This window comes from Camelus bactrianus, chromosome 20 (assembly GCF_048773025.1).
Source record: "Camelus bactrianus isolate YW-2024 breed Bactrian camel chromosome 20, ASM4877302v1, whole genome shotgun sequence".
NCBI classification, from domain to species: Eukaryota; Metazoa; Chordata; class Mammalia; order Artiodactyla; family Camelidae; genus Camelus; species Camelus bactrianus.
In genome coordinates, this window is record NC_133558.1 from 26,149,661 (window position 1) to 26,168,567 (window position 18,907).

General features: G+C 48.5%; 1 protein-coding gene across 5 annotated transcripts in view; it reads left to right on the top strand.

The window, feature by feature from the left end:
- The window catches only part of DAAM2 (dishevelled associated activator of morphogenesis 2), a 128,377-nt gene that overhangs the window by 85,822 nt on the left and 23,648 nt on the right, over positions 1-18,907 (top strand). For all 5 annotated transcript variants that reach the window (XM_045509350.2, XM_010973689.3, XM_045509351.2 and 2 more), the window contains exons 3-11: positions 3,197-3,286; positions 6,267-6,341; positions 6,756-6,850; positions 9,449-9,782; positions 10,964-11,074; positions 12,287-12,390; positions 13,447-13,513; positions 14,570-14,687; positions 16,677-16,815. In XM_045509350.2, the coding sequence (XP_045365306.2) occupies positions 3,197-3,286; positions 6,267-6,341; positions 6,756-6,850; positions 9,449-9,782; positions 10,964-11,074; positions 12,287-12,390; positions 13,447-13,513; positions 14,570-14,687; positions 16,677-16,815 (1,133 nt within the window). The remainder of the gene's footprint in view (positions 1-3,196; positions 3,287-6,266; positions 6,342-6,755; positions 6,851-9,448; positions 9,783-10,963; positions 11,075-12,286; positions 12,391-13,446; positions 13,514-14,569; positions 14,688-16,676; positions 16,816-18,907) is intronic.

An 18,907-nucleotide genomic window follows, 5' to 3' on the forward strand; every position in this document is an offset into this window, starting at 1 on the left:
AGCAAGGATGACTCAGACAAGTAATGTCTGCAAGGAGACTAGCGTGGGATATTGATGAAACAAATGGAAAGCATTTTTTCAGAGACTGCTCCGTGCTGGGCCCTGTGGGGCTGCCAGGGACTTAGAGATGAACCAACAGGCACCGTCCCTGCCCCCGAGAACATGGAGTCTAACAGGGAAGACTGATCTTGAACGGTAGTGACAGGTGGGCTGAGTGGAAAGGGAATGTTTGGGGGGCCCATGGGAGTGTCTAGCAGGGACCTTTATTCTATACTGGGGGTCATGATGACTCCCCTGAAGCAGTGATGGTTCCATTGAGATCTAAAAGCAAAGTGATGGTTGAGTAAATGAATGAAGGTACAGATAATGACATAGAGCCCCCCTCAGAAGAGGCAGCATATGTGGGAGTCTCAAGTCAGAAAAGAGCTGGGTCCTTTGTGGGGACACCATTACAAGGAGAATAACTGAGGATTTTGGATTCAATCCTAAGAGTGCTAGAAAGCCACTGAAGGGGTTGAGCAGGCATTTGAGATGATCCAATCTACTTTCCAAAAGACCACTCTGGGTAGTCTGTCAGAGAAGAGTACTGTGTGGACCATTAGGAGGTGCTTGGTGCAATCCAAGCTAGGGAGAACGGACTTGGACCAAAACATTAGCAATGAGGATGGGGAAGAGTAGACAGGTTCAAGAGCTATTCAGGAGGGAAGAGAATAAGACTTGATGGGATTGATGGGTGAGTAGGATTAAGGGACACCAGATTTCTGACAAGACGAAGGGTGGTGGTTGGGGTCCTGTATAGGACAGGATATGCCAGAGGAGACCCAGGCTTAGGGGATTGGGATGATGAACTCAGCCTGCATGTTTTCCGCTGTGCATCAGTTTCATCATCTGTAAAATGGGTTGTTGCAAGTTTAATGAGTAAACTTTAAGTGCTTAGAACAGCGCCTGGCTCGTAGTGACACTATATAAATGTGTGAGGTACCTGAGGGTCGTCACAGTTGATAGGTACATGAGGCAGCTGGGTCCCAGAAAACTGGTGGGCTGGAGGTACAGGTTTGAGAGAGGTTAGGATAATCACTGAGTCCTTGCAGATGGCAGAGAAGGCTTCATCTGGGAAAGCAGAGGGGGAGGAGAGAAGAGGACCCAGGATGGTGGCCTGAGGGACTTCAACGTTTGATGGCAGGGGAAAGGAGGAACAGTCCAGGGAGCCCAAGAGGAACACAGGGCAAGCAAGAGGGACTACCCAAGTGTGGTCGTCCAGGAAACCAGGAAGGGAGACTCAATAAGGGTCTTCGGCTACCTGGACTGAACCAAATCACCAAGAAATGTCCATCGATTTAGTGACAGAGACCACGGCGAGAAAAGACAAGTGCATAGGTAACCAGAATTTGAGGTTGAACATAACTGCTCTGGAGTTGAGGAAGGGAGAGGTGTTCTTACCTGGGAAGGGCTGTGGAAGGCTTGTGGGAGGAAGCCAACTTTGAACTTGGGAAATGAGACCAGGGTCCATGGGGTGGATGGGCCAGGAGGGCAGGCTGGGTGGAGCTAACTATGTAAACGAAAGTAGAAAAGATGCAGTTTCTGCTGGGACGTGTCAGGTGCACTTACTACCTTCTTTCATTTCTGATTCTGAAATGCTTCAGAAACCTCAAGCAGGGTCTGGGAATCTTGACTAAGGACATCCCTGGGTTATGGAGAGAGTGGGTCTAGGGAAGAACCTTTTGTTAGCATTAGAGCTGCAGGAGTCTGGTTCCAAAGCAGCTGAACTGATGGGCATGGTTTCAGATTCTCTTTGTGCTGTCCAAGATGACAGCCACCGGTCATGTGGGGCTGCTGACACTTGAGATGTGGCTGGTCTGCACTTTGATGAGTTGTAAGGGGACATCCACACCAGATTTTGGTGACTTAGTTTGAAAAAAGGAATGTAAAATATCTCATTGATTATTTTTTACATTGATTATATGTTAAATGACTATATTTTAGATATTTGGGGTTACAGTGTTGGCTTAAAATTAAGTTCAACTATTTCTCCTTAATTTTTTAATGTGACTGGAAAATGTTTAAAATATGTGTGGCTCACCTTATATTTCTATTGGACCATTCTGATCTATGTGAAGAAAAGTCTAAAACATTCTCATTGAATAAAAGGGCAAAGAATGTTGATATTTAAGACCCTTAGGCTTTCTTAGATATTAATCTCATTATCTTTTTAGAAAATATAAAGATTATGTAATATTATGCTTTTTATGCCTTAATATGTTTTGCTTTTATTTTAAAAAAAAGAAAAACAACCTTACAAGAATTAAGTTGAAAAGCATGTTCCATGGCTCATTAACTATTTTTTTTTTTTTTGATGAGCTCTGGCATGGATCATGAATTACAGGAGAAGAATTTTCAATAAGAGAGCTTTTCAGGGGCCATTCAGCACAGCCAAACCTATAAAATCATCCCAAGCTGCCTAGAGAGTCACCCTAGGTTTGATGACATCAGAAACTTCCCATTTCTACTCTTTGGAAAGTGTGGACTAGCCCAGTGGAGCCCAGCCTTGTGTGCGCACAGCCTTCTCCTGGTGGTGGTGTGGCTGGAGGGCTGCCCCTGGCAAGCATCCCTCCATGGGAAGCAGACCAACACCTCCCTCCTTGCCAGGAGAGTTGCCCAGCTCCTTGTCCTCACTAGCTCTCCTCCGCCAGGCTGGGACCCATGCTGAGATTGGGGGAACCAGGGAATTTCTAGGGGGAAATTCTCCAAGGACATGGAGACTTGAAGGATGGGGGCAGAGACTGGATGTAGAGACTAATTTCTTCCTTTGTTGGACTTTGATTCATGATGTTGACAGCTTACGAAGGACAAGGGAAGGAAGACAAGAAACTCGGGGCAAGAGGATTAAGAGCTAGCAAAGCAATGCAGGAGATGGGCAGGGAACAGGGTGCCCGGAGGAGGAGAGGCTGGGTGAGGACAGGAAGTGATGGCAGCCTGAGTTGGGGCAGCAGGGGCTTGGGTGGATGGATGCGAGGGGATGGGAGGCTGGGGCTGTATTTCTAGACAAAGAATTGCCCTATCATATCTTAGATACTCTTTGGAGGATGCAGGCTGAGGGATTTGAGGGAAATTGAAGGAGTTGCAGTTTCCTGTAGGGCTGAACATTCTAATGTCAACCATCTCGGGGTCTCAGACATATTTCTTGTTGTCTTTGCAGGATGAACTGGATCTCACTGACAAAAACCGGGAGGCTGTGTTTGCACTGCCCCCTGAGAAGAAGTGGCAGATCTACTGCAGCAAGAAGAAGGTGCCTTCTGTGACCCCTTTCGCTGCCATCCACAGCCTCCATGCTCACTCTCTCACTTAACACGTGTTCATTACACATGGGCACTGTCCTAGGTGCTGGAGGAATGACAATGACTAAATCAGGACAGGAGTAATCCCTGCACTCATGCAGGTTACGCTCAAGGAAATAGAGTTCTGTTTTTCAAAAATCCCGTAAGCAGGTACTCACTGGGTTCCAGGAGTGGTGCTGGGTCAGGGACCTGTAAGATGACAAACCTAGAGTCCCTCCCCAGGAGGGTGTGCTGCCCTGGGCCATACCTGGGGGCAGCTCTGTGGTCAGGACTCAGTCTGGGGGAAGTAAGTGATCTCTAATGGATCTTTAGCCCCCGCCCTGTCCCAGGCTGTGTCCCTGTCACCGGGCAGCATGCACGTCAGGGTCACACATTAGTCTCTGGTCTCCCCACACTTTCCTCCCTCTCCTCCTCTCCTTCATTAAAAGATGTCAGTCTCCTGACGGTGGTCCTCCCTAGCAGGGGGTGCCAGGCCGCACTCAGGGCTTAACTGGATTTTGTCTCCTCCCCTTGGCTTTCCCAGCGGCTGTGCTTTCTTCTCTCTTCCTCCATCTCTGTGTCTCTTCCGTCCATCTCTTTCTCTCTGCATCTCCCTTGCCTCCCTTCTATTTTAGCCCATCTGTCTCTCACTGCTTTTCTTTTCTTGGCCTGCCTTCCTCCTCCTCCATCACTCTCCCCTTTTTCAGACTTGCAGCTTGTTCCTTAACTTTAGGGTGCGGGTGTTTGAGAGTTAGGACCTGGGTCTTCCTGCACCTGAGGCTCAGCATTCTCCCTCCTGGGAGAGGACAGGCAGGTCTGGGGCAGTTTGGGGCTGCTTCTCCTTTGTACTCCCTGAAGCCCATTCCTGGCTCCTTTGTTCAGAAAGTCTTACTGTTCAGGATATTTGTTCCATTCCAGGCTCCATACTGAGCCAGACTGACCTTATAAAATTGGAGGTTTAGAATCATACACTCTTCTAGAGTTGGAAGGAACTGAGAAGCAATTCGATCTTGTGTTTTAATCTACAGAGGAGGCAGGGAAAGCATAGGGAGGCAACGGACTCACCCAGAGTCACCAGCCAGTCATGGTCACAGCCCGTGGCTGTTCTGGTGCCGGAACTCAGTCTGAGACCCTGTTGTGAGATGCATGGGCTGCACACACTGCAAGCCATTGTCTATTATACTCAATGCACATTTATTAAACACCTGCAGAATATTACGCTCTGTGTCCAGGAGTCTCACTGTGAGGAAAGCAAGCCTTCAAAAAGCTCGAGTCATGGAAGAAAGGGAGGGAGAGAGGAGAAAATTAATTTCAGGAGTAATTTATCGTATCTCATGATACTCCAGTTTCCAAATTGACTTACTCTGGAGGTCCCCAAAGTTGATCCCTTATACAGCTAAAACAAAAAATTTATTAAAATATAGGGCCATCCCTCTCTACTTGCCGAACTAAATTGTTGTCATCTCCCCCCACACTTACACACCCCCTCTCTTTCCCTTGGTACTTCCTCTGTCTGTAACACCCACCTGTCTCAGCTTCAGTAATCTTTAATAGTTCAGCCCAGTCTTCTCAGACCCTCCCACCCCTTCCCCGCCATGAGCCTTCTGCATTAGATGTCCCCCACCCTGCGTTCCCGTGGTCCACTGTGGACAGTCCTGCTGCCACAGAGTGCTGATCACTCTGCTTCTGGCACTGGATTATTTCATGAAAGGCAGAGACAGTGATTTTTTGTTCAGTACTTTCAGGGCAGCGTACAGTGGTTCACACGTTCACACATATCATTAAATGCATATGAAATGGCTGAATAGTGAGCCAGTGAAGGCAGGGAAGTGTGTGTTTCATGATCCCTTTGTTTCTGGTTTGTGATCCCCTCTCTCAGGCAGAAGCTAGAGCATGGGGGCCTCAGTTACAGAGATTTAGCACAGATAGCCACATGAAGTCACAAAAAACAAGTCCAGGCAGGTTTCCCACTGATCTAAAATTTGGATGTTATGAAACAAAATTGTGCAGCCGGAGTGGACAGAGCTGAGGGAGGAAGGGCAAAGTCCGGGCTGGGTGGCAGGCAGGCAGACCATCAGGAAGGTTCTGGAGGAGGTACATTTTCATGCCAATTTGAAAGCAGGAAAGTGTCAGAAGGTGGATGAGGGGAACATCCACATGGGAGGGAGACAGGGACAGGAAAGAGCAGGGTATGTGTAACACCCAGAGGCAGATCCATTGGCTGGGGGAGAGGGCTGGGTGTTCAATCAGCATTAATGCCTATCCGACTCCCATCATTCCTGCCTCGAGGGCCGGGCCAGAGGCCCTCTGATCTGGGCTCTGCCTCCCACCTGCACAGACGCCTCCTTAGTCTTTCCAAAACCCAGGGCCTTGGCAGTGTCTCTTTCCCTCTCTCTGTAAAGTTCTTATCTATTGAGCACCTCTTCTTTGCCAGGCACGGCACTGGTTGCTTTCTATTAGTGCCTCTCAAACTATCTGAAGGAAAGACCAAGGTTTTAAATTTCCAAGACTGTCACAGACCAGTCCTTGTGTCAAATACAATGAGAGTGATATTATCAGAAAAATAAAATTGGAAAAAACAGATGTACAAAATATAAGCACATATTTTCATTAGATTCAACAGACATAAAATTATATTTTATTAAATAGCCTCAGAACGGATATAAGCAAGGAAAAAAAATTTATTTTTAGTTGTATATATTGTTCATTGAAAGTGTATATACCTGCATGGATTCTGCCCATATGTTGGCAGGTCCTGAGATTTGATGTTTGTGATTTGCATTTTGCCAAGGAAGAAATGGAAGCCTGGGGAGATTTTATAACTTCCTCAGAGTCATCAATCTAGGCCGGGCTGGGAGATGGATCTACCTGCTGACGTGGAGTGGAGCCGGGGATCCCAGACCATGGGCCTGTCTTACCAGGTGATTCATACAGCCCTTCCTCTCATTCCAGGAGCAGGAGGACCCCAACAAGCTGGCGACCAGCTGGCCTGACTATTACATCGACCGCATCAACTCCATGGCTGCGGTGAGCCTCGCGCCCCTCCTGCCCCGGCTATGCTTGGAGAGGCTTTTGGGGAGGGGGGGTGTTCCTCTCTTCTTTCCCTACACCTCACGCCCTGCTCAGTTATTCTCAAGATTTTATCATGATCCCTCCTTCCCTTGCGTGACTTTAGAGTCCCCAGAACCTTTCTAACATTTATTAACCATGTGTGATTCACATAGGCTTAGGAAATAGGCTGGGCTGACCCCTCTTCCCATTTTACAGATAAGGACAGTGAAGTCTGGGACTGGAACCTGGGTATTCTCAGAGGCTGACACTCTGTATTTGTAACTGGTCCCTGAGACAAGGCTGACCCCTGGGTCACACCCGGGCTGGGGGTGCAGGCAGCCAGGAGACTGGCAGCCCAGCGTGACCTCTGCCCCCTCCTCCCGACCGCAGATGCAGAGTCTGTACGCATTTGATGAGGAAGAGACGGAGATGAGGAACCAAATCGTGGAAGACCTGAAGACTGCCCTCCGCACACAGCCCATGAGGTGACTCACTACACCCCCTTCCTCACTTGCGCCCCTGTCCCTGCACCTGGTGGTCACGTCCACTTCCTGAATCTGCACTCAGTACTCTGCTCCGATCCCAGTACCCTCGGCCAAGTTCACCCTCCAGCATCCTCTAGGGTGGACTTGACTCAGTTTCACATCCTGGCTGCCACCCCACTCCCTCTGAGGAGCTGGGACAGCCACAGATTGGGTGTGCTGGTGGAGGGGAAGATGAACACAAGAAAATGCAATAAGCCTCAGGTCCTGAAGGGCTATCTGAAGAGAAATCGAAGGCAAGTGCTTGTTTTATGGGAAAACATAACTGGAGGGAGGCTGGGCCTAAGGACAGGTATATAAGAAAGTGCTCTGAGGATGAGGGGTTCAGCCAGAGATGAGTGTAGGTGAGTACCCCAGCCACTAGGGGGCGGTGTAGTGTCTGTGGATGAGATTTCCTCACCTAGAGTTGGAGCTATGCAGGCAAGGAAGAGAGAGTGATGTCTCAGAGGCTGAAAGGGGCCTCTCGCTGCTTCCCAGGCTGCACGGTGTAAGGGTCCAAGAGGGCCAAGAGCTACAGGTTCTTCTTGTGTCTCGCCACTGGCTCGTTTTGGTTTGTGGGAGCCAATTGTTAAATTTTCAGTGGTTTTGCAAGCTGGTTGTTAAACATAGATGTGATGAAAATGTAAATGACAGAAACTCATGATTAAACAAATGATATCAAAAACAAAGGTAGTAAGTACTTGAAACTTACCAATCCTTAACTACCTAATGCTGTGACTATATTTTACTGTTATGTATACTCTTTACTGTTAAGTGTGCTCCTTGAGTTTACACCCATTGTATGTGCATGGTGGAAGTATATAAATGGTGCAGCATTTCCAGCTCCATGTTCAATGACATCACACTGATAGCTTGAAGTCAGCTATGCTGGGAGTATTTTTAACATGGAAATTGGCAAACAACAATCAGGTCTTTTTCTTTTCTTTCTCCAGAGAGCCAGTTGTTAAGGTTTACAAGCACACTGGTCTGCCTCTGGGGTGTGTGTATGTGTGTGTGTGAGGGAGGGAGAAGGAGAGATGGGCTGAGCTTTCTGCCCGGAGCTTGGAAACAAAGCCTCAAGGAGAGTGGGAGCCCCCTACCCCCAATCCTGCCTGTTGCTCAGGTTGGGGAGGGGGTCTGGTACGGGAAGGGGATACAGGAAGGATGAGGAAATGAGGAAGTAGAAGGATCGAGGGGAGGTTGCCAGGTTCATCTCCCACTTCAATTTATTTTTCTTTCCCTTAATAAAATTCTGATTGCAGAAGTTACAGTCATGGTGGAAAATTTTTTGGCATACATAAAACTGTATCAGTAGGAAAAAGTAAATAATATTTGTTTTTAACAACTTAATTTTAGAGTATATTCTATTTTTCTAGACATATTTGTGTAATCATAAAGAAATACACACAAATGTACTTAGGATCAAATGTAGTAATTATAGGTAGTGTTTCCCTCAGCTTCATTTATGATATTTCCTCAGGTCATATTAATTATTGTTCTGCTAAATCAAGGGTTTTAAGCCTTTGTGTGTGTGGGTGTGTGTGCTTGCACGTGTGTGTATATGTTTGTGTGTGCACGCCATGAATGACTTTGGCACCCAGATGAAACCTACTGACCACTTATCAGAATGATGTCTTTAAATAATAAAGTAGAAATAGATAAGATTAAAAAATAAACCAATTAAGTTGAAATACAGTTACTAAATATTAAACATTTGTGAGATAGCAGTCAGTGTACTTCTTTATGCCTCAAATAGCAAATACTAGCAACCACTGTAATTTTGAAGTGCTGATGAGTGGAAATGATATTTTCAGATACCTATGATATTTTCAACAACCATAATTTGAGATGAAAATAGCTGTGATTTTTCTGGGTGACAAAGTCCCAGATTCTGCTCATGCCACTATAGATTATTGCCTACATTCATCATTGAAGGAGAGGCTAAATTTCAGTTAGAGGTTACCAAAAATAAAAGTGTAATTTTCTTTTCCCATCCAAGTTCACAGACCCCTGAATGTTAGTCATAGACCCCTACAGGAACACAGATTCCCGGGTAAGAACCCCCTAAACTCTAATGGTTTTTTAATGTTTTCTGCTAACATTCAAGATAACTCAGATGTTTTCTTAAGGACCCCTTGAAGATCACCTTCCCCAACCTTAATCCCTTGACTCTCATGGCCTCCCTGTCTGGAAGTCCTCCTTGTTCTCTGACTGTAATTCTCTTAATTCCCATCCTCACTGGTGAGGAGCCTTCGGGCTTAACAGTCGTGATAATTATCCTAAGAACTATGACGATCATCCCTTTTACATACACCTTCATTGCTGTGTAACTGACAGTCAATGACATGCAAAAGCGTGGTATTTAAAATGCAAATAAGATGTGAGTCTCCTATGAGGGTGAGAGCATTTTAGTGCTTTAGATAAACATTATAAATGAACCAAGTGGCTACTGTAGGTGGGACACGGTGGTACCCAGGTAAGGGGGTGACTATTTGCAAAATGTGTGCAGAATAACATTCAAATGTAGGATACCTGTTTTGTTAATGGCTCTGGTCTGGATAGGTTTGTGACCCGCTTCATCGAGCTGGAAGGCTTGACCTGTCTGCTGAATTTCCTCCGGAGCATGGACCACGCCACCTGCGAAAGCCGCATCCACACCTCCCTCATCGGCTGCATCAAGGCTCTGATGAACAACTCCCAGGGGCGGGCGCATGTGCTGGCGCAACCCGAGGCCATCAGCACCATCGCACAGAGCCTGCGCACAGAGAACAGCAAGACCAAGGTGGCCGTGCTGGAGATCCTGGGCGCTGTGTGCCTGGTGCCCGGCGGCCACAAGAAGGTGCTGCAGGCCATGCTACACTACCAGGTGTACGCCGCGGAGCGCACGCGCTTCCAGGTGAGCAGCCTGGCGGAGGGCTCATATAAAAAGACGTCGGGGGCCTTTAAGAGATGGGGTTTGGCTGAGAAAGTGGGCTCCTCACTAGACCATAGGTTCTTTAAGGCTAGATATTGATCTGCTTCATTTCTGTGGCTCTGCATCTCTGAGCCAAGTGCCTGGCTCATACCGGGGCTCCATCACGGGTGGTTGAGTTGAACGCAATGGCTGGGATCAAGATTTTAGGCCCTATGCCTGGGCCAGTGCCTATGATGGGGACACTGGGGTCAGTCCTGGGAGCTCAGGCCATGCTATTCTCTTTTCTTCCCTCTGACCTGCTCCAGTAAAGCAAAGAGACAGACAATAAGCGTAAAGTGTCTTGGTACGGAGTATGTCTCAACAGGTGGGAGCTGTCATTACAAATGCTATGGTTTTCCCACCAGTATTGGCCGTTTGTTCCTTTTGTCATCAAACATTTCTAAGCACCTACTCTGTGCATAAAATAACCCCCAACTCTCTGCAGAAGATGCAAAAGAGATAAAAGGTAGTGTCCACTCTGTCAAGGAGCTGGGCAGGGAATATCATCCTCCCTGAGTATCTGTTGGGGGTTGGTTTCAGGATCCCCGAGGATACCCAGATCCAAAGATGCTCAAGTCCTTCATATAAGGGTGTACAATTTGCATATAACCTATGCACATCCTCCTGTATACTTTGAATCATTTCCAGGTTACTTAACATACCTAATACAGTATAAATGCTATGTAAATTGTTACTGGTGCACAGCAAATTCAAGTTTTGCTTCTTTGAAACTTTCTGGAATTTTTTTTTCCGAATAGCTTCAGTCCACAGTTGGTTGAATTAGTGCATGCAGAACCCCCGGATTTGGAGGGCTGACTGTAATTATGGGCTGTAAACAGCTGTAAAGTGCTGAAGCAGCATTTCAGCACTGCCCAGCAAAATAAACTAAGCCCTGAAGGCTGAGAGGAGGGGAAATAGGCAGGGTTGAGACAGGTGTGGAGAGACAAAGGATGCTTCTTAAAAAGGGTGAGCTTTAGGGAAGGTCTGAGATGAGATGGACAGAGTGGGTAGAGAGAACAGGTGGGGCTTTCTGTATAGTTGGAATGGCAGGAGCGAAGGTGGAGAGGCTGGTCTTGTAAGGTCATGAGCCCCCTCTTCCTTTTCTGCCCCATCTTTCCCTCCAGACACTGCTGAACGAGCTGGACCGAAGTCTGGGCCGATACCGGGATGAAGTGAATCTGAAAACGGCCATAATGTCCTTCATCAACGCTGTCCTCAATGCTGGTGCTGGAGAGGTGAGGCATCTTCTCCAAGCCCTTAGTGCGTCCTGACTTTCTGGACCTGGGGAAGAGTGTGTGAGTGCTGTCTGGGGGAGTGGCAGAGGGAAGGGGCCAAGGGATCTGGTTTGTGTGGCTGTCACTGCCAACATCATCTTCAGATCATCTTTATAACCTCTTGCCTCCTTCGCTCAGGGCCAAGAAAGAATAGCTTGTCATGAACCTTCTTGTCACCAGGGGTTTCTAGGGAGCTTCTGCCTAGGTGGCATCATGAATTATGTGTGTCATGGGCAACCCCCCGCTTGGCTGGCCGATGGTGGCTTAGGGCAATGGGGATCATTTATGGGAGGAGGGCAGATGTTGGCTCTTCATTTTAGAGCTTCCTAAAGACCTGCTTCTGGACTGGTTTCTGGGCTGGCTGGTCATGCTCTTATAGAACCTGCTGTTAGGAGGTGTGACTTCTGATTTTCCTTCCTTTGGGGTCAGAATGGGATTCCCAGACAGTAAAAATAGCAACAATTGAAGAAGAACTTGAAGAGCAGGTGAATTCCTCAAATTCTAAAGCAATCCGATGCCCTGGTCAGCTTCTGCTTGTTGAAGGTCAAAAGGGCAATTTAATGATCTCTGCTTTTCCCTCTTTCTGCCAGCGTCCTTTTTTTCTTTTTTTTTCTTTTTGCACCCAGTCCTAATGACCTGACTTAGGAGGGGTGGACTGGGGGAGTTATTTGTCCCTCCGATGCTGACATCCCCTTGGCCAGTTCTAGCTATTTCTGCTGACATAATTTCTGACTAGTTGCTGACCATACCTCATCAGGTAATTTTTATGAATAAAAGTAAGTAAGAAGTAAATAATATCATGCCCGTTTTACTGATGAGGAAACTAAGACTTCTGCAAAGTCACAAAACTGGTAAGTGACAGTAGGGATTTGAACCAAGATCTGTTTGATTCCAAAGCGTGTGCTCCATGCCACCCTTCCACACTGCTCTTTGATGCCAAAGACGAAGAGAAAACTGGTCAAGGACTTAAAGGAAGTGAGGCAGGAGAGCTAAGGGAGTAAGTAACAAGGTCAAAGGATGTCTCCTCCCACGCTTTCTTGGAACTCTGGGACTTGACGCAGTTCCTGATGAGTTTGCTCTAGGAGATGTGGAGGGACAGACAGGGGTCCACTGAGGACTCTTGTGGAAACCAAGATGAGCCAATGAGTCTGGTCCTCTCTTGGTGCCCCCCAGGATAATCTGGATTTCCGCCTACATCTACGGTACGAGTTCCTGATGCTGGGGATACAGCCTGTGATTGACAAACTCCGGCAGCACGAGAATGCCATCCTGGACAAGTAAGTCCCACGCCACTCGTCCGCACTGAAAACCCGTGGTGACAGTGCCTCAGTGGGGGATGGTTGGGACCTTTGTGGAGGCTGCCCTTCCACTGGAGACCACCTGCTATAACCAGCACCAATTCAGAAGCAGCTCTCCCACCCCCTTGTCCCACGTCTTGCCTGTGCCAGTGTCTGTCCTCTGCTGACCTGCCATCTCATGTCTGATGTTATAGGCAGGTGGACCCGGTAGTCCTCCACCATGGCTGTACTGCCCCCTGGGGGGGGGGACATGGAAACACGTGGGACTGTTCTTTGTTTTCCAACTGGCCTGGGGTGGGGGCGCTATTAGTATTGGTTGTAGAGAGCCAGGAATGTTAAAGGCCCCACAGCGCCCTCCTGCTCAGCAAAGAAATGCCCTGCCCACGGTGCAAGCCGTCAGGGCCCTTGCTGACCACAGGGCACAGTTAAGTTCCTGTGCGTCGCCAGTGAGCCTCCGGTTCTGCCCCATTCATACAGGCTGCTCTATTACATAGGTCTCAAGGGACAGAGGTGGATCCTTTGCAGTGGAGTTGGCGGTGGAGTGGGGGTGATGGGTAGAATATGAGAGACTGGCTTTGTGTGGGGATGTGGGACTGTGTGAGAACACCGGAGAAGGTAGCTGCAGGGCAGAGGTCCCTGACTGCAGGTGATTTTACCCCCTGGGTGACATTTGCAATGCCTGGAGACATTTTCAGTTGTTACAACTCAAAGTGGGGGTGCTGGTGGCATCTGAGGGGCAGAGACCAGAGATGCTGCTACTTATCCTACAACTCACAGACCTGCCTCCCACAACCAAAATGACCCAGCCCCAGATGTCAGTAGAGCTGCGAAGGCCTGTGAGGTGGCGGGACCCTGGGTTGGCCTCCCCGAGGTATTCTATATGGGACGAGAGTGTTGACGTACAGGCAGGTTTTGCCTTGGCCTCACCCAGATAGTCTTCAGATTCAGTGAGTCGGGGGCTTGAAGGGGCTGGAACCCTCACCCAGGAGTGGCCTGGTGGTAATGTCTTCTCTCTCCGTCCCCTACCCTGTCTAGGCATTTAGATTTCTTCGAGATGGTTCGGAATGAGGATGACCTGGAGCTAGCCAGGAGGTTTGATATGGTGAGGAGACTGCAGTGGGTCCCAGGTCCTGTGCTGTGGTAGGTCCAGTGCTGGCTGGGTTCCCTGCTGGGTGCCCCCATGGCCAGGTCTTGCTTCTGGAGCCCTGGCCATAGGGTGGCTCTGCTGCCCTGGCCATAGGGTGGCTCTGCTGGGCCTTACCTGGCCGGCCTCAATGCTGAGCATCTCGCCTGCAGGAGACTGCAACCCCTGAAGGAAAGAGAGGCAGTTCTTACACATGATTTCTCTCAAATGCCTCTCCTGGGCTGACTTTCCCCGCCCCGTCTTCCAGTAATTTTCCTGAGTCACCTCTCCCCATCACTAACCCGATCATGCTTAGCAAACAAAATCATTTCCATGTTGGCCTCGGTGACCTTGAAGTTACAAGAGCCTGCTGCTTAAATACTGTGTTAAAAAAAATCCCTGTCCAAATGGAGACCTATTCTGGGTGGTGCTTCAGGAACCAGGCACCATCCCTTTGTAGTCTTACAAAAGCCCCGAATTTAAAGAGAAGAAAACTGATGTTAGTGAGGACGAGCAGCTTCCTGCTGTCACACAGCTGGCAAGTAGGTCTGGGATTTGCACCCAGGCTGTGGACCTTGGCCACAGGCTCCTGCCTAGGCCCCTGCTTCCTTCCCTTAGTTTGGGTCAGGAACTCTCAACCAGGGGTGATTTTACTCCCTCTGAGGACATTTGCAATGTTGAGAGAGATTCTCAGTTGTCACAGCTGGTTTGAGGAGGATGTCACTGGCATCTGGTAGCTGTAGGGCAAGGATGCTGCTGAACACCCTACCATGGACGGGTCAGCCCCCCAACAAAGAATTCTCCAGTCCAAGATGCCCACAGAGCTGAGGTTGGGGAACCCTGGTTTATATAATTGGCACATCTCTCTCCTCCTTTTCTCTGCCCATCTTTTTTAAGCCTGGCCCAGAGGCGGGGAAGGAAGGCTCTCCTGCGGGAGGGGGCTCAGTGGGTGGAAGCAGGGTCTCTCCTCTGTTCTCGTCCTCTGCTGTCCTTCCCCGTCATCCGCACCATTCACTGCACCCTGTACTCTCTCAGGTCCACATCGACACCAAGAGTGCTTCCCAGATGTTTGAGCTGATCCACAAGAAGCTGAAGCACACGGAGGCGTACCCCTGCCTGCTGTCTGTCCTGCATCATTGCCTGCAGATGCCCTGTGAGTCTCCCCACTGGCTGCTGCCCTTGGCCGGCCTGAGCCCCTGGCCCAGGGCAGCTTGAGACAAGGCGTCAGGAGCTCCATGAGTTAGGAAGTCTCACCGGGTCTCCCTCTGCACCTCCTCCCAGGATGCCAGGCCACAGGACTCAGGCCCCTCTGCTCTTCCTCCTTGGGGTCCAGACTTCCACTGTCCCCCAGCAGAGGGACTGAGGACTCGGCCCTGAGCAGTGCCAGCATCCTAGTCCAACAAGCGAGAATTTGATCCCTGCAAAATCAAACAGCTGACTGTCAGCTCATGGCCGGATTGTGACCCGTCTTCTTGGGGCGTTCCAAAAAGAAGTTTTGTGCCTGGGGGACTGGCACAGATGTGGAATGAATGAGCATGCTTTTTTTTTTTTTAATGGTTTTTATTGACTTCTCCATCTAGCCCTTGCTGGCTCCCACCCTAACACCCTTGTTCCTGGCTCACTTTATAAATACCAAATGTCAGGATCTATAGGAGCAGATGCTAAGTTCTTAAGATCCAGGTGTGCATGGTGACTGAACGTACATAATTACTAATAGCCACCCCAGCATGCAATTTGAAATGAGCTTTAACTGCACCATTTGGTGTTTAAGCTCTTCACAAAATAGAATATTTGGAAACTAGCGTGGCCAGACGTAATAGTCAACTTAGACTCTCTTTAGCAGTGGTGATGTTAGTGTTGGTAATCGAGGTGATGGGGACAACTACAATTTGTTGTTGCCAGCTCTGGGCAGTGTGATGGGAGGGCTACTGAGAGAGTCTCTAAAGATCAGAATGGCTTGAGTGTGTGTTATTATCTCCAATTTACAGCGGATGAAGTGGAGGCTCAGTGAATCTTTACATATGAAGAAAATTTGTCTTTTGGGGGACAGAACTTTAGAAAAAACACGTTCTACTTCTGTGAGCCAGTGACCTGGCCTTTACCCTGTTTTCCTGGATGAAATGTAAATGGAAAACTAGACCTCTTTGCAATGCATGTGTCAGTGGGGTGATGGAAAGGAAGATAGACACAGTGACCTGGACCAGGAAGCTCCCAGTTCTCTAAAACTCAGTCCAGAATGCCTTCATAGAAGACGTGGGAAGCCTGACTTCTGCTCTGATGAGTTGCCGTGTTTGGTGCTTCACAGGCAATGTGAGTGTGTCCTTCTGTTCTGCCTCAAAATGGGGCTTTGCAGACATGACCTTCCACCTTGTAGGCATCGTGGTTTGCCTTTGAAGGTCAGGACTGTGCTGGTTGGCCTCCCTTGGTGATCAGTAGAAAACAAAAAAAACTTCGGTCAGGAACCAAGGAGCTGGTGGCTGTCACCTGAGAAGAAAGTGCATCTCCAGCCAGACTACAATTAGAGGGGCTGAGAGCAGGGCCCTGCGAGATCAGCTGTGACACACAATGCCTTTGCCTTCATGGCTCAGGGTCACCTTCACCAAGAAATCTGCCTGGATTCCATGACCACTTTGCCAGCGCCTTCTGGCCCCTTCCTAGCGCATCCCTGTAATTAGTTTCTGTTCATCTTTCTCTGTAGAACAATAGCGGCGATAATCCTAAAACCTTTTCTTTTTAAAAAATTTCCCTGGAGACTTCATTATTCAGCCTGTAATGTTTTGGAGCAGATATACTTTCTTAAATGTGCTTTTTGAAGATAATGTAAAAAGCAATTTGCATTCCCAAGGCATAGGATGTGCAGGGTACCAACAGGGAAGAAAGGCAGTCAGGAGGCATTTCAGGGAGTCAAGAAGTGTGCCTGGAGGGTTGACACATTCATTAAAGGTCACTTGCAGATCATCAGAAAGTGACTGGATTTGTGAATCTTCATCAGCATCTGCATTGCCTCCCCCATCAGGCTGGAAGCTTGCCGAGGGGGAGGGGACGAGCACGCCTCACCTGCCCGGGCCCTGGCAGTCAGTCTCCAGCGGGGCCCCAGGGGACTCCAGAGCTCAGTAAAGATATGATGCTTGTTTTCCCGCAGACAAGCGGAATGGCGGCTACTTCCAGCAGTGGCAGCTCCTGGACCGCATCCTCCAGCAGATTGTCCTCCAGGATGAGAGGGGCATGGATCCTGACCTGGCTCCCCTGGAGAACTTCAACGTCAAGAACATTGTCAACATGTGAGCAGTGGCCATCCATCACCTGTCTTCCTCTTCCCTGTCTCTCTCCTACTTGGGGGCCTCACCAGTGAAACCCCAGCTCCCTCTCTCAAACCCAGACACCTCCCAATGGGCCTAGAGCAACGTGGTCCAAAACTCTCTGAGATAATGGAAATGTTCCAGGTCCGCACTGTCCAAATGTGGCTACTGGGCAGTTGACATGTGGCTAGCGTGAAGAAGCTGAATTTTAAATTTTATTTCATTTTAATTAAACTCAAGTAGCCACGTGACATATGACTGGTGACCACCATATTGGATAGCACAGGTTTATAGGAGATGAATTCAACTGCCATCGATCCATTGCATGGAGTGAATAGAGGGGGAATTAAACATATGAACAGGGAGGAAGAGTCAGCAAACCATGGCCTGTGGGCAAACCCCAGTCCTCCAGCTTGTTCTGTGAGGTCCATGAGTAAGAATGGTTTTACATTTTAAAAGTTGTTAAAAACAGACAAGAATATGCAACAGACTGTACATAGTATATGAAACCTAACATACTGACTCTGGCCCTTTAGGGAAAGTTTGCCAACCACTGAAGACAGAGCATGACAATTTAATTATGAGGCTGTTGGACAAGGATGTCAGAGCCTAAGGTCCCTGGCTTATCTCTGGCTGACCCTGGGTAGAGTGAGACACTGAGAAATGAGTTTAAAGTCATGTCAGTTAATAATCAGGCCTCATGTTCACACACTGATTTCTAATTTTAAACTTCTACTTTTTCAGTAGAAGTCTGAGTCAGTTGCCCTTAAGGAGACAGCTTGGCTCTCAGTGATTCATTGCAAAGCCAATTAGAAATGATTTTTGAACTGTTCCCACTACTGTTTTCATTCACACAAATAGCCGGGTGTTGGTGGAGTAACAATCCTAACTGGTGTGTGGGACAAGCACAACCAGTAAAGTAATCAAAATGCAGCTTGGTTTTTATCTTCTCCTAATTATTTACACTGCTTAGTGGGGAAGCTTTCCCTCTGCCAGAGGATGGCACCTCCCCGGGTGCAATGAAGCTTTGCTGCTTCTTGGGCATTGGGGGTCCTCAGCTCATTTTCAGCCAACAACCTGGCCACCAGTCTGACAGCAGAAGACTCGTCTCAGATGTGAATCAACATTCTAGATTGGAAGTTGCAGTGGGAAGGGTTGTGTGTGTGTGTGTGTGTGTGTGTGTGTGTGTGTGTGTGTGTGTGAGATGGTTAGCTTTTTCATTTCTAGCCCCTTCTACCCACCTTTCCCTCTAACTAACCATTTTCTTACCCCCACCACAGGCAGCGTGGGGGCAGGAAGGAGAAAGGAAAAGGCCTCACCTGATCAGATAACTTAGTAAAGCAGCTCCCTGCCCTCTGGGCTTGGCACAAGGGTAAAGACATGACAGGTATTCCTGAGATCTTCAGAAGTTCCTTGCCGGGAGCCTCTCACAACAAAACCCTGGTCACTGGCCATGCAGGTTTTTCTTTCCTCCCCCAAGGCCTGCCGGGTACCATCCCTCCCATCAGCCCCCGATCTGGCAGTACAATACCCATAGACTTAGACTGTAAGTGTCCAGTTTTCTGCCAGGGGAACTTTTTGGATGGGACTTAAAACAGCTTCAGCCTCGTTCTTGCTCCATGATGCTCACCTCGGGCCCATGAGAAACCTTTATACCATCTCTCATACTGACAAATCCTTGGGATGCCATGGGCCCTAGCCCACCCTCTGGACCTACCTAGCCCCAGTCCACCAAGCCTCCCTCCCAGTGTCAGGGAACGTGGGTCAAACTCTCTGAGTAGGTGCTAAGAAGTCACTTCACCAGGTGGTGGTGAAGGAGGTGGCACCCTGGGGAGGATGCGATGGCTTGTGCCAAAGAAATCTCGTCACCAGTTATTTCCCCCCTTGTACTGTGTCCCCTCTTTATGTCCTTGACCTGGTTACGGATGCCAAGGGTCCTGGATCTACCTCCTCCATGCTTTCAGATTTACAAAAGAAATGGTTACTGGGGTCTCACTTTGGAATTTCACCTCTCCCATGCTTGGTGCCTAGGTAAAAGTTTCATTTTACCCCCATGCGACAAGAGTTTGACATG